At 54.2% G+C, this 16,353-nt stretch overlaps 1 protein-coding gene across 3 annotated transcripts in view; it reads left to right on the forward strand.

The window, feature by feature from the left end:
* Window positions 1-16,353, forward strand: part of LARP1 (La ribonucleoprotein 1, translational regulator) — a 45,486-nt gene that overhangs the window by 20,802 nt on the left and 8,331 nt on the right. For 2 of the 3 annotated variants that reach the window (XM_083871614.1, XM_083871615.1), the window contains exons 3-13: window positions 7,881-7,942; window positions 9,413-9,478; window positions 10,211-10,382; window positions 10,958-11,089; window positions 11,232-11,375; window positions 12,026-12,188; window positions 12,404-12,548; window positions 12,769-12,943; window positions 13,765-13,934; window positions 14,191-14,550; window positions 15,670-15,793. In XM_083871614.1, the coding sequence (XP_083727740.1) occupies window positions 10,259-10,382; window positions 10,958-11,089; window positions 11,232-11,375; window positions 12,026-12,188; window positions 12,404-12,548; window positions 12,769-12,943; window positions 13,765-13,934; window positions 14,191-14,550; window positions 15,670-15,793 (1,537 nt within the window). In that variant the 5' untranslated portion in view covers window positions 7,881-7,942; window positions 9,413-9,478; window positions 10,211-10,258. The remainder of the gene's footprint in view (window positions 1-7,880; window positions 7,943-9,412; window positions 9,479-10,210; window positions 10,383-10,957; window positions 11,090-11,231; window positions 11,376-12,025; window positions 12,189-12,403; window positions 12,549-12,768; window positions 12,944-13,764; window positions 13,935-14,190; window positions 14,551-15,669; window positions 15,794-16,353) is intronic. The other variant, XM_083871616.1, reaches the window with a different exon arrangement.

A 16,353-nucleotide genomic window follows, 5' to 3' on the forward strand; every position in this document is an offset into this window, starting at 1 on the left:
CTTTCAAGATAAGGTCCAGGACCTTGGGCTAGGCCCCTGTTTGTTGCTCTTGGTGCTTATCAGCTTTTGCTGCTGACAAGGTGACCTGCTGCAGAGCACTGAGGATGGGGAGGGAGGGTCCCCCCAGCCTGGGCTGAGTGCTGCTCTGGCCCCTCCACCCGGGATAGCCCAGACATGCACACAGAGCTTGCTCCCATGCCAGCTGTCCCTGCTCTAAGTGTTACAACTGCTGGATGAGGATCTTCCCGGGTGCCATGGAGGTAGGATCCTGGGAGGTGGCAGGTCGGCTCCTCTGAGGGGGGGCCAGGGAGGAGCAGGCTCGCTAGGTCATCGTTTTTCCGACTAAATATAGTTGCCCGTGCTTTCATAAGGTCGGGATTTTTGCATCACGTGACTGTCTTATCCCTCCCAGCCGGCAGTCAGAGTCAGAGTAGGGGATCGAGTGTCTGAATGGGTAATAATTAACTGTTAACTAGCTTTTCATTAGAGCCTGGCAGAACGGTGCAGCAGCAAGGGAGCAGAGGAAACTGCTCCTGATCCTTCCTGGAGGGTGGACTCCCCCTTTCAATTTGCAAATCAGTTGTCCCCAAAGGTGAGTGGACTGGGTTAGTTTTTTTATTGTTTTATAAGGAGTTGTGAGTCTTGCCTGGTGTCTGCCCTTGTGGTCCTGTAGTTCCTGTTCCCTCTCCCCCACCACTGATTTTAGTTTTTAGGTCATGAACTATCAGCTGGTCTTTGAGCTGGCTTGGAGGAGGGCCTGACCCTCCATCTCCTCCACAGTTTGGCTCACTTGCATACCCTGGGCCCCTTCAGCCTTGCCTCAGGTGCCCTCCTGCCCCAGTGCTGAGGTGTCCTTGCTGTGCCTTGTGCCCGGAGCAGCAGCTGGATCAACTCGTGCCTTTTCTCAGGGTCCCAGACTGACGCGGCGTTTTCCCTGAGTGCTTTCCCTGGAGTGTTTTCCCTGGAGCGCTGCCGGCTTTTCCAGCCCCTCTCTCTGAACCATTTAACCTGACTGAGTGTTCACAGGTGTCCTTGAAGGCTTTTCTGCCTTCCATGCCGGCAGAGGAATTGCTGGTGACACGCTCTGCCAGCTGGAGATGTCTGCACCAGACGTACTGGGTCAGGCACTGGTGCTGGAGTGGCCTCTGCTGCAGAGCTGCTCAGAGAGAGCAGAATGGCTCAGCAGCTGCAGGGCCTGAACCAGCCCAGCTTCCTCATTTTGACAGTTTCTGAAGTCTGGTCAGCTGGGTGACCTTGGCTGTGTCCCCTGTGTGATGTTTCTTGGTTTCTGGGAATCATTGACTTCCCCTGGAGAGAATCCTTAGTTTAGGACTCTTTTTTTTTTTTTTTTGTAGAAAACTGGGTGGGAGGTGGTTCATGTGCCATCTCGTTCTGTGTGTGTGCGTGCCTGGCATCTCAGGGATCGTGTGCAGGGCTGTGAACATGGATTGTGTGTCAGGAGTTTCCTAGAAATCCTCTTCAGGGAAGCGGTTTGCTTGAAAAGGCAGTGGAAAGATGTCACTCGCCCTTAAGAGGCAGTTCATTTGCTACCTTTAATAGTAGCTGTCTGTGCCAGGAAGAATCCAGGGTGCCCTCACTGACACTGTTAATGTTAGAAATGCCTGTCGGCGTTTCCTAACCCGCTCCTCCTGGAGTGTAGCTTGGTCACAAGTTGAAGCATTTCTGTCTCACACTGAGAGGCTGCAGTGAAGATGTTCATGCGTTTTTGGTAAGTCCAGACCCTTCCTGCCCCTTATTTGCTGTGGAAATAAATATCAGACCCTGCAGATAATGCATGTGTGCAGAGCTTGTAACAGCTTCATGTGTTTAAAGGAGCAGTGCTGTTCCTCAGCTCCCTGAGGAGGGCTGTGGTCTGACTGAAGTCCCTCCTTGCTGTGAGGATCTGTGCTGCCCGTTGGTGCTGTCAGCAGAGATGGGCTCTGCACATGTCTTGAGTTGCTCCTCCTGTTCCGGGACTTTCAGGACTATCAGCTGAGGGATGTGAGGGCTTGTAGAGCTGGGATTATAACTCAAATGCCCACACTTAGCCTGTGACAGTGCTGTCCTGGCTCTACCTGCCTGTACCCCAGCCTCCCGCCCTGCACTTTTCAGGGCAAACTCCTGAGCTCCTGGAGCTGCCTGGGACACCCAGGTGGGAGTGTTCTCATGCTCTCTGTGGAGCTGTCAGATGCCCTTTTTGAAGTTATTTTTAGCAAGTGATCTTTGCAGCAGTTGCAGAGCTTACATTGCAGAGAGGTGTAGGCAGCTCCTTGCTTCCTTTGCTGTTACAGTAGGGCTTGTACGGTGGAGCTTCTGCTGAGGAGCTGTGGAAAATTGCTTGGAAGGCTTTGAGCCGTGGTGCCTGCAGCTTATCTCCTGCTCCAGCTGAGCAGGCTTCCCAGTGCTTTACAAGCCTGAATCCTGCTCAGCCATCCACCTTAAGGATCCAGTCTTCTGCTTGGTCCTGACCTTGGCCATTCTTCTGCAGTTTTTCTTGCATGATATTGCTGAGGTGTTGGAGATATTCCTCTTACCTTTTTAAGCAAGGCCAGATGCTGCTCACAGGGAACTGAGACGATGTGCTGCAAGTGATGGGGGCTGTGTGTGGTTCTCTGCAGTCCCCAGGAGCAGGTGGGAGCCCCTGCTATGAAGACACCAATCTGTCTGTGCTGGAAGATGTCCTTGTGATAACATCTCATTGAAAGCTGTTGGAGAACTCCATCCAGTGCTCCCTCGTTTCCCCCTCCATGCACTCAGCGCCTCCGGGTGCAACTGTGATTTGGTGGGAGGCAGAGCTGTAAAACACTGCAAACCTAGAGGAGGTGCAGTCTGTGAGCTGAGCCTGTCCTGAACCTTTTCTGGCTTTGTGTGTCTTGTGATGCCTTCAGCAAGATGTGAGCGTGCCAAGCAGTCAGTGCTATAAATCCCAGGCTTTTCCGCTCATGTGTGGAGCTGCAGCCACAAGTGTTTCCCATCTCAGCTCTGGCACACTGCTGAGGCTCTGCTGGGAGCAGCTCCTTGGGAGGCAGGGCAGAGGTGGATCTGCTGATTGGTCTTTGGGAGTATCTGCACCTCTCTGCACACAGAGGTGCTACCAGATGGCTCCTTGGGAAGGCTGATGTCCCCCCATCTGCCAGTGCTTCCCAGCCCTTTTACAGCAAGAGTGCGTTACCCATCACAGCCTCTTGCTGATGCAGAAACAGATGCACCACCCACAAAAGGAGCATGAAGTGTTTGCCAATACCCCAAGGCTTCTCTGCCTGTAACTTCAGGGGGTCCTATTTGGGATGGACTCAAAAAGAAAAGAGCTTTGTCACTGTCTGCAAGAGGAGGGCTGCTGGTGGAGTGAAGACTGCTGGTGGCTTGCAGGTCACATCTGGCCTGCAGGACTGGCCCTGCAAACGTCTCTGTTGGTGGACATAAAGCTCACCAGCTGTGTCTTCTGATGGCTTGGGGAGGTTCAGACTCCAAGTCCTGCACTGAGTACATGGACAATGATGAGTGCCACAGGAGAGTCTCTGAATCTATGTCATTCCCCTGCTGCTGTGCAGATCAGGCCACCCTGGGAGAGAGATTGCCTGGAGCGGGGTTGGTGCCCTGAGTTTCCCATGCTGGGAAGGTGGAGATGCACCTTTGGAGCTGTTCTCTTTTGGCTCCCTAGGTCTTCTTTTAGGCCAGGAAGGGGCCACAGTGGGGTCCTGGCTGTGGCTGGTTGCCTGCTGAGTCTGTCTTATGGGAATTTTTTTGCAAGTTGGTGCTGTTTCACCACGCCTTTCCTGTGCATCAGTACCCCAGGAGGGACTCTCCTGCCCTCAGGAAATGGTTCTGAAGGAGCTGTCTGTCTCCTGGGAAAGTAGCTAATCCCACACAGAAACACTTTTAAACATATTTCTCAGCTCACCCTTCTCCAAGCTACACTTGCTCTATCTCACCTAAAAACCTCAGTGCCAGAGTGGGTGTCCCGTTGTGTTGGTTATGACTTACAGTCTTCACATGTGCTGAGAGTGTTCTGTGGAGTGTGGGAAGGAGGGAGGATTGTTTGGAGACAGAAGGGTGAAGTGGATCCTGGTGGAGCTCTGGGCACGTGGCTGTCTGTCCCACACAGCACCCTCAAGCTCCTGCCAGGGCTCTGGGGAAACTGGGGATACTGGTTTGGCTCTTGCAGCCCCATCAGGACCTGCATCACAGAGCATGCGCCCCTGCCTCAGCCACTTCAGCACAAAGTCCGGGCTCTTGGCTTGGAACCACCTTCATCAGCAGTTTCATGTAGGTGCCAGGCTGTGGAGCAGGGAGCAGGATGGCTCCTTTCTGTCGACCTGGCTGCTGGATAAAGAGGGGATGCTCTGTCAGGGGCAGTGTGCCAGAGCTGAGGACTCTGCATTGCTGCTGGGAGCCTGAGCTGCCCTCTGAGGCTGTCCCAGCTGCTGCTGGGGTTCTCAGAGCCCTCGTCTGCATTGCACATGAGTGCTACACCTGAAGCAGGCATTACAGCATTCTGGAGAAATACAGATATTTCTCCAGTAATGCATGGCCTCTGCCCAGCACTGCGAATTTATTCCCTCTCATCATTTACCTTCTCTAAAATTCCATTATACATTCCATTGGATGCAAGGAAAGGCAGAAAACCAGTTGCTGGGTGCTTGGTTACATTTTCCCAGATAAAGTAGTAGATAAGTCTCCTTAGCTGAGCTCAGTGGTCCTATGTTATATGTCCCTTTTTGGGAGGGACATTTAGCTGTGGATCTGCTGTCACTCTGGCTGTCTGGTCCTTGTGCAAGGGCTCTTCCAGATAAGAGGCCTTTGCTCACCTGGATGCCCCTGTGAGCCTTTGTCCCCAGGGCTCTGTGCCCTGGCCAAATGTGAGCTGCAGGAAAGCATGAGGTGTCTGCACAGCCTTGTCCTTGTGTTTGTCAGGTGCATTGGAGAGTGAGTATCCAAAGCCAGTGAGTGCTCTGGCTGTGGCACGGCCACGGGAAGGGTTTGGCTGTGATTGGGGCTGCTCTGGGTGCTCCCACCTGTGCCTTGTCCCCTTGGTTGCTAAGGGATAATCTCCTCGTGGCTGGGCAACCCCATGGCTGAGCAAATGATCAGGTTCTGGCTGCAGGCAGTGGATCAAAACTTGAGACCTGCTTTTCTGTTCTTGGCTGTGCCAGCATCTGCTCTGTGGCCGCAGGCAAAGCTGCTCTTGCTTCCCTGCCCGCTGTCCCTGTGCCAGCCTCACACCACTAAAGCCCTGGCTCCTGCTGCAGCTGTTTTGTCTGTGCCCTCACACAGAGGCCCTTTCTTTCACGAGGTGGTCAGGCACTGCTCGTGCAACTGAAATTACTGACTGCCACCAGACAGATGCAAAAGGAGGGTTGTGAGACACCCAGAGATCTGAGACATCTGTCAGCAGCTTTTAAAGGCTCTGCTGTGAACAAGGCAGTATCCAGTGTCCCTTGCTGCTTGTGCTGAGCTCCTGCATAGGATGAACAGCACTCACTTGCTCTGCACTTCCCAGGCTGATGCAGTGATGTTTTCCTGTGGGGTGTCTTTTCAGCTGGGAACCACAAGATGTGTTGCTGGTGCCCTTTAGTTATGTTGCTGTGTCCTGAAGCGTGCTGGGCATGAATGGCCTGTGCTTGCCCTGGTCTTGGCTCAGCAGATGCTGTGTCTGGCCTTGTGTCCACCAGCACAGTCACACCCTCTCCATCTCCTACTTTGGTCTCCACCGTGAATTGGCTCCATCCATGCTCCACATGGCGGCAGCCCCAGCCCGGAGCAGCCTCCCTCCCTCCCTGCCGGGCTGCAGCCCTTTGCTTTGTGTTTTGTCTTCCGCAGTGCTCTGCAAATGCTAATTAGTCTTCTCAGCACCTCAGCGAGATAAGGGATCCCTGTTCATATCTTGCAGATAAGGAAAGCAGCAGAACTTGTTTCAAACAATCTCCTCCCTCCCCCGCAGAGATGATGGAGTCTGCGGCACCTGCCCCTGCAGCCTCTGCCCCTTCATCCTCTTCCACTGCTGCTTGTGAGGCCCCTCTGTTTGACTGCTTCCCAAAAAAGAGCACAAGGACATCTATGGCCTTGAGGGCTCCTGAGGTGAAGCAGCTGGAGGAAAGGGCTGGATGCCATTTTTGTAAGCCCTAGGGCTGTGCTGTGGAGGGGGCAGGCACCTGGATGGGATCTTTGCAGGGAGGGAGGAATCCCTGCTGCCCCCCAGCCCCAGAGATCAGAGCCTGATCAGGCTGTGCCAGTGCCATCAGTGCTGTTGGAGCAGGCAGAGTGTCTGTGGAAAACCAGGCTGGCTGTGGGTTTGTGCTGTAGCTCCTGGTGCCTTTTGAAGCTATATTTAGTTGGTGACATCTGTGGGCGTTGAGTGGAGGATTTTGGGGGCTGTTTTGAAAGTGCTGGCTCTTCCTACACTAGCAGGGAAGTTTAAAAGCCTTGTGGCAAGCTTTGTGCCATGGAGCCAGAATTCTCAATGAAGTGCACATGGAATAAATGAGAGACACGTGGGACTGCTGCTGCTCATGAAGGGAGGCACTGCAGGTGGGTTGGGGAAGTCCTAGAGGAAAAGGGGAGGATTCAGGGACCCAGCTGAGAGCTTGGACTCTTCTGGAGTTGAAATCCCCGTGCAGGAGCCATAAAGGAATTGGGGAAGGGGAATGCACATGGCTCTGTCCTGCCATGTCTGACTCTGCCTTATTGACACTTCAAAGCTTCCAGCTCTGAGCAAGGCCAGGATGAATCACTGGTTTTGATCATCCAGGCAAAGTTGTCCAGCCTTTTGAAGGTGATCAAAGGCAGCTTTTAGCAGAGCTGAGTAGGCTACTCAGGGTGTTTCCCGGGGCATCCCCAGATAGCCTGTGCTGATCCTCCCACCCTCACCCTACCCCAGTCAGGGCTGCTTTTCTTCTAAACAAAGCCATTGAGTCAGCAGAAATCCTCGCTGCAGGAGCCTGGAACCTGGCAGGGGCTGCCCTTCAGGGCAGGGCCCAGTGGGCTCTTCTCCCCCTGTGGAGCACCTCTGTCCTGGAGGAGACCCTCATCCCTGGTCCTTGTGGGGCTGGTTTGTGTTGGGCAGAATTGTGCTGCTCCGTTGCTCAGACTTTGCCCTCTCTGAGCCTGATCAGAGACCTTGCAGCCAGACCTGAGGGGCAAAACAAGTTGAATTCCTGTTTCTGCTTGTAAGGAGGTGGTGTGTGAGCTTGGAGCCAAGATGGGCCATGGTGAGGTTGACTTGACTTGCTGTGAGGTCTGTGGTGGTGTGAACCCCAACAGTCTCACTCTGATGTGTTAAAACACCCCAGAGGTGCTTCAGTGCCTAAATGCTTTTGGCTGTAGCGGAATTTAGGCACTTGATGTATCTGGCTCATTCTCTCTGTACATTTCCTCTCTTGCATTTGCTGTCCCTGCTGGAATGCCTGACTTGAAACCAGGATTCAGCAACCACAGACTTTTGCATCCCTCTGTGAGAGCCCTGCTCTGCTCCCTGGGGAGCACCGGCCTCACGGCGCTGTGATGGGTTTTGGCTTCTCAAGGGCATGTTTGTTTTGCTGTTCTGTGGGTGCTTTGCAGCATGAGCTGAGCTCCTTGCCCCCTCCTCCTCCCTGGCGGGCAAGAGGGGAGGGCAGAGCTAAGGCAGGGAATGCCTTGCTGCAGCAGTGTGGGGTTAAAAGTCTATCTCTGGGCCACCTGGATTGGTCAGGAGTTTTCTGATCTTAATGGGGCAGTTCTGAAACTCAAGTGAGGAGCTGACTGGTTTTTCTGTTTAGCTTTTCCTCTTAGCCCTCCTTTGCTGAAGGGGGAGCTGCTTTGCTTCCTACCCACTTCTCTCCAGAGCCAACACTCCCACCCACAGCCCTCAGCTGTGTTTTAATGCTTTTGTTGTCCTCTTGCAGAACTTACAACTCCAGCGAAAGTGGTGAGGGCTGCCAACCCGAGACAGAGGAAAGGAAGCAAGGTAAGGCTGTGCCTGCTCTCCTCTCACTGGCCCCCAGTTTCTGGTGCAGTTATCAGTGTTGCACGAGCCTCTCTCCCTTCACAAACTTGGTTGTGGAGAGGCTGATGGGCTGGCCTTGTTCTCTGTCTCCTCTTCAGCATTTTAGGGGTCTTGCATGCGGCTCTGACTAGTTTTCTGCCCAGCTAGGTTGGGGGAGACCTTTTTACCCTTTAACAAGGAGGCACTTGGAGGAGTGCTGGATGTGGAAAACCTCTGTGAGGACACCCCAAATTTCTTGCGGGCTCAGCCTGTGCCCAGCTCTGCAGGGGTGGTGGCAGTGGTGTGTCTGTAACTCTGTCCTTCCTGTGCAGTTTGTTCCTCCCTGGCACGCAGAGAGCCAGGGGAATTGATGTCAGACAAAGCAACTCCTCTGGAGGAACCAGGGCAGTTTGTTCCAGGGAATCAGTGGTGTTGGAGGGACAGTTTCTTCTGGGGCACAGTTGGTGTTGGCTCCCAGCAGCCAGTGAAGATGTATCTGCAACTTGATAGGACTTTGCTTCTCCGTTCCATTTTGGAGAGAGGAGGGCCCTGGGGATGGAAGGTGCTCCACTCTGTGCGACAGGCATAGCCCTGCCCTGGAATTGGTTTTCCCAGGAAACTTACCTCCTGGGCAGAGGAGCATGGCACCTGCATGTAAAGATGTGATCTCCTGAGGGATAAAAAATCAATTTGACTCCAAATTAATTCAGAAATAACAGTTGCACAAGGGCAAGGAGAAATTTCTGTGCCCAGATAAACTCAGTGCCCAGCTATGATTCATTTGGTACCTGGGCAGCTTTTAGGCTTCTTTCCTGTGTCCTGCAGGTCCTCTGAAACCTGAAAGAGATAGAAATTATGGTAGTGAGCAGGTCATTTATTCAGCAGAGAAGTAGTTTATGTTCCCCTATGGGGTGACTGGAATGAGGAAGTTCCCTTCACCTACTTGAATTTTCTCACCCACTCTGAGACATCTCCTGGCTTTCTTTGCAGCACGTGGTGGTTGTAGTTGGGCACTTCACTGGGGCTGTGCCTGGCTGTGACTGCCACTAGGTGGAAGAGTGAGATGTAATTGCTTCAAGTGTATTTAGAATGCTGTAAGCTGAGTGCTTTCCCTGTCCAAGGGATGTTGCCTGTGATTGAGTGAATTACCCTGGGCAGCTTGCTGCCAAATGCTGCTGCTGGGGAAGAATATTTGGTGAGAGAGGCTGGGAGCTTGCAGGGGTGGTGGCAGCCTCATTACAATGTCTGATGGACATAAACTTGTTCTCAGCCATTTGGAATTAGTTCAGGGTTCCTGCTTTGGTGGGGAGAGGGGCTGTGTGTGTGCAGTGTGGGTGTCCCCCTCCAGGGGACAGCTGTTTGTGGGACAGTGGTGGGTGGAAAGCATTCTTCCCTGCTGCAGGGAACACCTGCAGCTTTGTGCACTAACGGGACCTTTCTCTTTGGTACAAGGTTGGTGACTTCGGTGATGCCACAAATTGGCCAACACCTGGAGAAATAGCCCACAAGAGCGTCCAGGTGAGAACACAGAACCATTGTGATTAGCAGGATAAGGCCCTTGCAGACCTCCCTATCCCTCTGGAAACACTGGCTGAGCCAGGTCATTTGGGGTACTGAGTGTCAGTGCAGAGGCAACCAGGAATAGTGTACAGGGAATTTCCTTTTAGGGCTGCCTGTGTGGCACACTCCCTCCCTAGTGCTATTCTGGGAACCTGGGGCCCATTCTAAACCCTGGGCTGGCTGAAGCAGGTAGGTCAGCTCCCAGACCTGGTCTTCTTGGGGCTGCTCTGTGCAGGAAGGGAGTGGGCCAAAATCAGGAGTTCCACAGGAGGAACTGAAAATGCACGAGAGGTTCAGTGTGCTGAAGGGGCTCGGCCCTTCCTCCCTGCTGAGGACATGGGTGTCACTGAAACCTTTCTATTTTTGGATGCTGCTCTGCTAGCTCCTGGCTGTCTGTCAGGGCAAGGTGGTCACTCACCCTTTTGCCACTGGAGCAGTCTGGTCCCTTACAGGACAGACCCATCCACGAGCATGAGGTCTCTCTGTCCACCCCTCTTGGTGTCCCAGTGAGCCCTTGCCCTGCTCAGCCATGAGCCCTTCCCTAGGAGCAGGACAGCTCTGGGAGGTGCAGAGCAGGGATGCACCCAGCCTAGGGCAGAGTCTTCCTGCTCCTGCTGGGACAGCTGGGGTCTGCCTTCAGCTCCTCACTGCTCCACCTCTCACTTCTTTCCTGCACTGGTGTGTCCCCAGCAGCCGCACAAAGCGCCGTCCCTTCGCAAGCTGCCTGTCAAGAAAGACATGAAAGAGCAGGAAAAGGGGGATGGAAGTGATGGCAAAGAGAGCCTGAAAACCAAATCAGATGAGTCTGGGGAGGAGAAGAATGGTGATGATGACAACCAGAAGTCAGCCCAGAAGAAGAAAGGTAAGGCAGAAGCTGGTGGGGACATCCCTCAAGCTGTCTCCCCCTTCCCAACCCACAGGCAGGTGGAAGCATCCTCTGCCTTCCCTGGGGGCTTTGCTGCAGGACATGATCCCAGTGCAGGGACAGCTGTGAGAAAAAGTATTTGCAGGCTTCAGGTGTCATTTTCATGGGAGCAGGTGGAGCAGGGCCCAAGTAGGGGCAGGCCAGGAGCCTGCCTTCCCATGTGCTCCATGGTGGCACAGAACCCCTCACTGTGGGTTGTATCAGCTGTGGTTGATATGTGGGCTCAGTCTGGCCTGAGCCTGGGCAGGCAGAAACAGGCAGAGGAAGGACAAGTGCTGTGACAATTGCTACAGGCAAGTTCTGACTCATGTCCCTCCATGTCTCAGAGTCCTGGTCAGAGCTTTTCTGCTTTCATTGAGGCCTGGAGGGATATCAGAGGACAGGGTCTGTCCAGAAGGCCCTGCTGCTTTCTCTCCTCCATATGTGGAGGCTGTGTGGCAAGAGGGGGCTGTGGGGGGAGGAAGCAGATGCACTCTGAACCTGTGTCACAGCCAAACCCTGTCCTTTTGCAGGCAACAAACACAAGTGGGTCCCTCTGCAGATAGACATGAAGTCAGAGGTGCCTAGGGACAAAACGGCCTCTCGGAACAACCGGCAAAACGAGCAGCACAGGCACCCCTCCAACAACCGCGGCGAGCTCAAAGGTGGGGGCTTGGGCTGGGGACCCGCTCCTGGCCTGGCCGCAGGGGAGGCAACTTCCCTGCATTCAGAGGGCTCTGGGCTTGCTCCAGGGAGGTGCTGTCATGCCTAACACCCCTCCTGCCTGTCCTTCCCCATGTGCTGCAGGCTGGCACCCCGACAACAAGCATGAGCGCAGCTGGCAGGACCACGACGAGACCTCCAGCGTGAAGAGCGAGGGCGGCGCTGTGCGAGGAACCTTCCGGGGCCGAGGCCGTGGCCGGGGCAGGGGCCGTGGTCGTGGCAGAGGAGGTGATCACTGTGTGTGTGTGTGCTCTGACTGCAGGGAGAGTGATACAGCCTGCAGAGCTCTGTCTGTGTGCCTGAGAGACCTGGGGTTCTAAACTGGGCTGGGGAGGGCAGAGCACTCCAGGGATAAAGGGAGATACTGTGGCAGGTCATTCCAGCCTGTAAGTTGAGCTACTGTTAACAAAGAAATAATTCTTACTACTATTTTTATAAAGGCAGATGTCTTCCTGCTACTCAGGGCCAAGCTCTTTTTCATGTTTTCTTGCCCCTTGCAATACCTCTGTGAACAGGAGTTGAAGCATGTTGATAGTCTGTGAAGGCTTTATGCCATTTGAGAGGCAAGGAGGAGTTATGGTTTGGGTGAGGAGGAGCATCTGCCCTGGCATTTGACTGGGCAGTGTCTGTGCTAACACTGATGCAGCTTCAGTGTGGGGCTTTTGTGTGTCAGCTGGGCTGCCCAGTTGGCGTTGGCTAAGAGGGTTCCTGGCCTCCTGTGTGGCAGAGGCAGAGAATAGGAGGATGAGTCATGTGGGTGCTCCACTGCAGGCTTCCAGGGGGCCCTCAGGAAGAGGGGAATACTTACGCAGGAGTCCTGCCCCATCTGGCAGTGCAGATCCCAGGGGCTCTGTGCTGACTCTTCTGTTGTCCCCCAGGGCACTTTGACTACCAGTACGGATACCGGAAATTTGAGGGCTCAGACGGCTCGCGCACCCAGAAGTACGCCAGCAACATCACCTACTACTTCGACAACATCAGCAGTGCTGAGCTCTACAGCGTGGACCAGGAGCTGCTCAAGGACTACATCAAGAGGCAGATGTGAGCACCACCTCCTGTCCTTGCTGGGTGGTGGGGACTGTGCAGCCAATCCCATGGGAAGGGTTAGAGCCGAGGGATTGACTGGTGCTTCCAGCACCAACCACATCTGGGCTCCCCAGGCTTGCTTCCCTCAGTGTGTCTGGGGGTTATTTCCTTGGGGGTGCCCAGAGGATGGTGGTTTGGGGCTTCCTCTCATGGACACATTGTCCCTGCAGAGAATATTACTTCAGCGTGGACAACCTGGAGCGAGACTTCTTCCTGCGCCGCAAGATGGACTCGGACGGTTTCCTGCCCATCACGCTGATTGCCAGCTTCCACCGGGTGCAGGCACTGACCACTGACATCAGCCTCATCATCAAGGTGAGGACAAGGAGGGCACCTTTCCTCTTTGTTCTGCTTCTCACCACCCCTGTGTAATGCCTCTTCACTGTGGGTGAGGTACAAGTGGAGCCTTCCCTTGTTTTTGACTTTCCCTTGGCTCCTGCCTCCTATTAGTCCTTCCAGGGAGGAATGGCTTGGTCTGACCCCCTCAGTATGCCAAAGCAAGGCCCTGAGTTAACTGAGTACTGCTTGGTTCTAGGCTCTGAAGGACAGCAAGGTGGTGGAAATCGTGGATGAGAAGATCAGGAGAAAAGAGCAGCCAGAAAAATGGGCTCTGCCTGGCCCTCCTATGGCAGACTACACACAGACAGACTTCTCACAGTTCATCAATTGCCCCGAGTTCGTGCCCCGCCAGAGCTTCCAGAAAGAGACTGGTGAGCACTGGAGGAGTGTGGAGGGAGGTGTGGGATGCAGTGCTGGGACTGCAGCACGACTGACACCCTGAGAGTCAGGAGTGTTCCCAGGGGAAGGCTCTGCCATTTACTTTCTGCTTGGTGGTGGGAGCTGGTGTGGGCTCTGTCCTGGGACCCCCAGAATGCTGTTGCCTCCAGACATGGGGTAATGTGAGAGACTGTGTGACTAGTCCTCTCTTAGGGCTGAAAGGATTCAGAGAGTGTCAGTCCTGCTGAAAGTCTCTTGGCTTGCCTGGAAATAGTCTACAACTGCTGGGCAGAGCAGAGGACACTTGTGAATCCAGCCTTCCTTTACTGGTTGAGGAGATACTGAGTACAAATTGGGCAGCAGTTGTGGAGCTGTCAACCAGGTGTTGCAGAAGGGTCTTCTGTCTTTCATGGACTTCCCATACTCTTGTCACCCCATCTTGTGGGGGCTGACAGGAGCTCAGGGCTGGGCCTGAGAGCCCATATGAAGGATCTTGGTGCTTTATAAGAGTTTTGACAGGAGAAGATCTGGCTCCAGACTCTTTTGGAAACGTTTCCCAGAGAGCAGCATAGCACCTGGTTTAGGGCTTTGTGTGTCTGTGAAGCTGTCACTCTCAAAGCTCTCTGGCCATCCCAACCTCGTAGCCCTAACTGGAGATTCCCGCTCTAGCACTTGTGGGCTCTGTGCGTGTAAACCTTGGCCAGTTAGTCCTGCAGGCTGTGCCATGCTGCCAGAATGGTTGGGTAATTTGTAACTGCACCTCCTGGGTTCCCTCCCTCCCTCTAAAGCAGTTTGTGGCTCTTGTTGGCTCCAGAATCTGCTCCAGGCTCCCCCCGTGCTGCCAGCCCAGTCCCCACCAAAACAGAGGAGGTCAGTAACCTGAAGACAATGCCCAAGGGCCTGTCCACAAGTCTGCCAGACCTGGATTCAGAGACATGGATTGAAGTGAAGAAGAGACCCCGACCTTCCCCAGCCAGGCCCAAGGTAAGTGATGTAGGAGCTATTGGACTGGGAGTCTCCTAGTAATTGGGGGTGACTTGGATCATACGTGAGGCAGGCAGTAGGGTTTGTTGGGAGTGATGTCCCAGTCTCCTCTGTTTCCATCTGAGCCCCTTTGGAGCTGCTCCTCAATGGTGTAAATGAATTGTTCTCCCCAGACAGGCTGGGCTAAATAAACAAGAGACAGGAGCTGGGTCTTATGTCCCTGTGTGGTCTTTACCCCTTGCCCCCCTACCTGCAGAAGCCAGAGGAGTCAAAGACACCGCAGCAGCAGAAACAGAAGGACCAAGATGAACCTGAGGAGCTCGACTTCCTGTTTGATGAGGAGATGGAACAGATGGACGGCCGCAAGAACACCTTCACCGACTGGTCAGACGAGGACTCTGATTACGAGATCGACGACCGCGACGTGAACAAGATCCTGATCGTGACACAGACCCCTCCGTACCTGCGCCGCCACCCCGGCGGGGACCGGACTGGCAACCACACCTCCAGGGCTAAAATGAGCTCTGAGCTGGCCAAGGTGATCAACGATGGGCTCTACTACTACGAGCAGGACCTGTGGACAGAACAGTTTGAGCCAGAGTATTCGCAGATCAAGGTGAGAGCAGCTGATCCAAAGATGGGAGGGATCTGTGTGGGCTGTGGGGAGCCTCGTGTGCAGCAGTGGCTGCTGGGCTGGGGTGAAAAGGGCAGTGCAGGGGGTTACAGCCTGCTCGTGGGGTAGAGCTAAGCTGGGATTAGTCCTCCTGCAGTGGGATTCTTGGCTGCCAGCATCATGTTTGGCCATACCAGAGATAAACACAATGCTGTAACCAGACATGAGGAGGCTACAGCCAGGTAAACAAAGTGCCAGTAGTGAGGTGACCTGGAACGTGGAGCCCATTGTTCTGCTGCCTGCCAGGTTCTTGGCTGGCAGTGCCAGATCTGTGAGGGGAACTGGGTGTCTCTGCACTGCCCTTAGTGCCCTGTGATTTGTGGTACAGTCTGTTGGTGACTACGTGTGTTGGGGATGGATTCACGGGTGGCTGGGCTGCACTTGGCCTGTGCTCTTCTCTGTTTTGGTGTCAGTTTGCACTGACATGGGCTTTTTATAGAAAGCCCATCTGCTGTTTTGAAACATTTGGGTCCCAGCTTGGTGACTCTCGCTTCTGGGGACTTGCTTAAACTCATTCAGTGACAGAAATCATGAGTGAGGTGGGATGATTTATTGGAGCTCCTAGCTGGGCTCAGTGATTCCAAGTTTGATACCTGGCCCACTGCTGAAGCAGTGCTGCTCTCTGGGGTGACAGGGACACTGTGTGCTGGGGTATGGGTCCTTCAGATCTGTGGGAGCCTTGTGCCCTGCTGCCAGCATGGCTGTGAAGATGTGGGGAGCAGGGCTCCAGGGACACTGGATGGTGGCAGGGGGGTCCTTGCCAGGAATGGGTCAGTGAGCTCGTCTTGAGCTTTACTGCACTGGCTCTGACCTAGCTGGTAAAAGCCTGAAAGCAGCAGGTGCTGATTAGTGAAGCTGCCTTCTGGGATTCCTGAAAGCTTGGCAGCATCAGTGGCTCAGACATGGCCTGTGCAGTGCCCAGTGTTCTGCTGCTGCATCTGCCCCTCCTGCCCCTATGCAGCAGGTGCCCTCTGGGGCCCAGTTGTTGTGGCTTTTGCTCAAGCAGAGCCATGGTTGTGCTGGGGTGAGTGGTTTCTTCACCATCTTCCTCCTCCAATGCAGCAAGAGGTGGAGAACTTCAAGAAGGTGAATATGATCAGCAGGGAGCAGTTTGACACCCTGACCCCAGAGCCCCCCGTGGATCCAAACCAGGAAGTCCCTCCTGGTCCCCCCAGATTCCAGCAAGGTAAGAGATGGGGCATGAATGGATGGGACCAAATTTGTCCAGGTTCCTCATGCTGAGAGGTTCTTGGAGGCTGAGTAGCAGCTGGGGAGAAGGAACTAGGGTCACGGGTGTGGTGGATTATCCAGTTCACAGAATATTCTGAGTTGCATCTTTCCCGGATCAATGACGTTCTTCTAGCTGAGTGCTTTGGGTGTCTAGAAAAGGAGCCCAAAAGCAGGGGTGTCCCAGTGGAGTGAGGAAACCATGGCAGACTCAGATGTAGCTCCTGGGATTTGGCTTTCCTCCTGGACCTTCTCTGAGTACTTGGAAGGCAGCTGCCTGCTGGACCTTGTTTGCCTGTGCAACACCAGGGCTGTGTCCTTGGGAACAGGGATTAGTTGCTGCTGTTAACCACTAGGAAGCAGATACCTTGTAGAGAGCTCTTTGCGCTGCTGCTAGGATTTGGGTTTTCTGGCCAAACTGGATTTCAGGCTGCTTGTGTGGCAGAGCTGGGATGTATCCCTGCCCCTGCTGCCTCCCATCTGCCCAGCCTGACCCAGGGTGGGGGTTTCTCCCTGCAG

This window comes from Zosterops lateralis, assembly GCF_965231275.1.
Source record: "Zosterops lateralis genome assembly, chromosome: 14".
In the NCBI taxonomy this organism is placed as follows: domain Eukaryota; kingdom Metazoa; phylum Chordata; class Aves; order Passeriformes; family Zosteropidae; genus Zosterops; species Zosterops lateralis.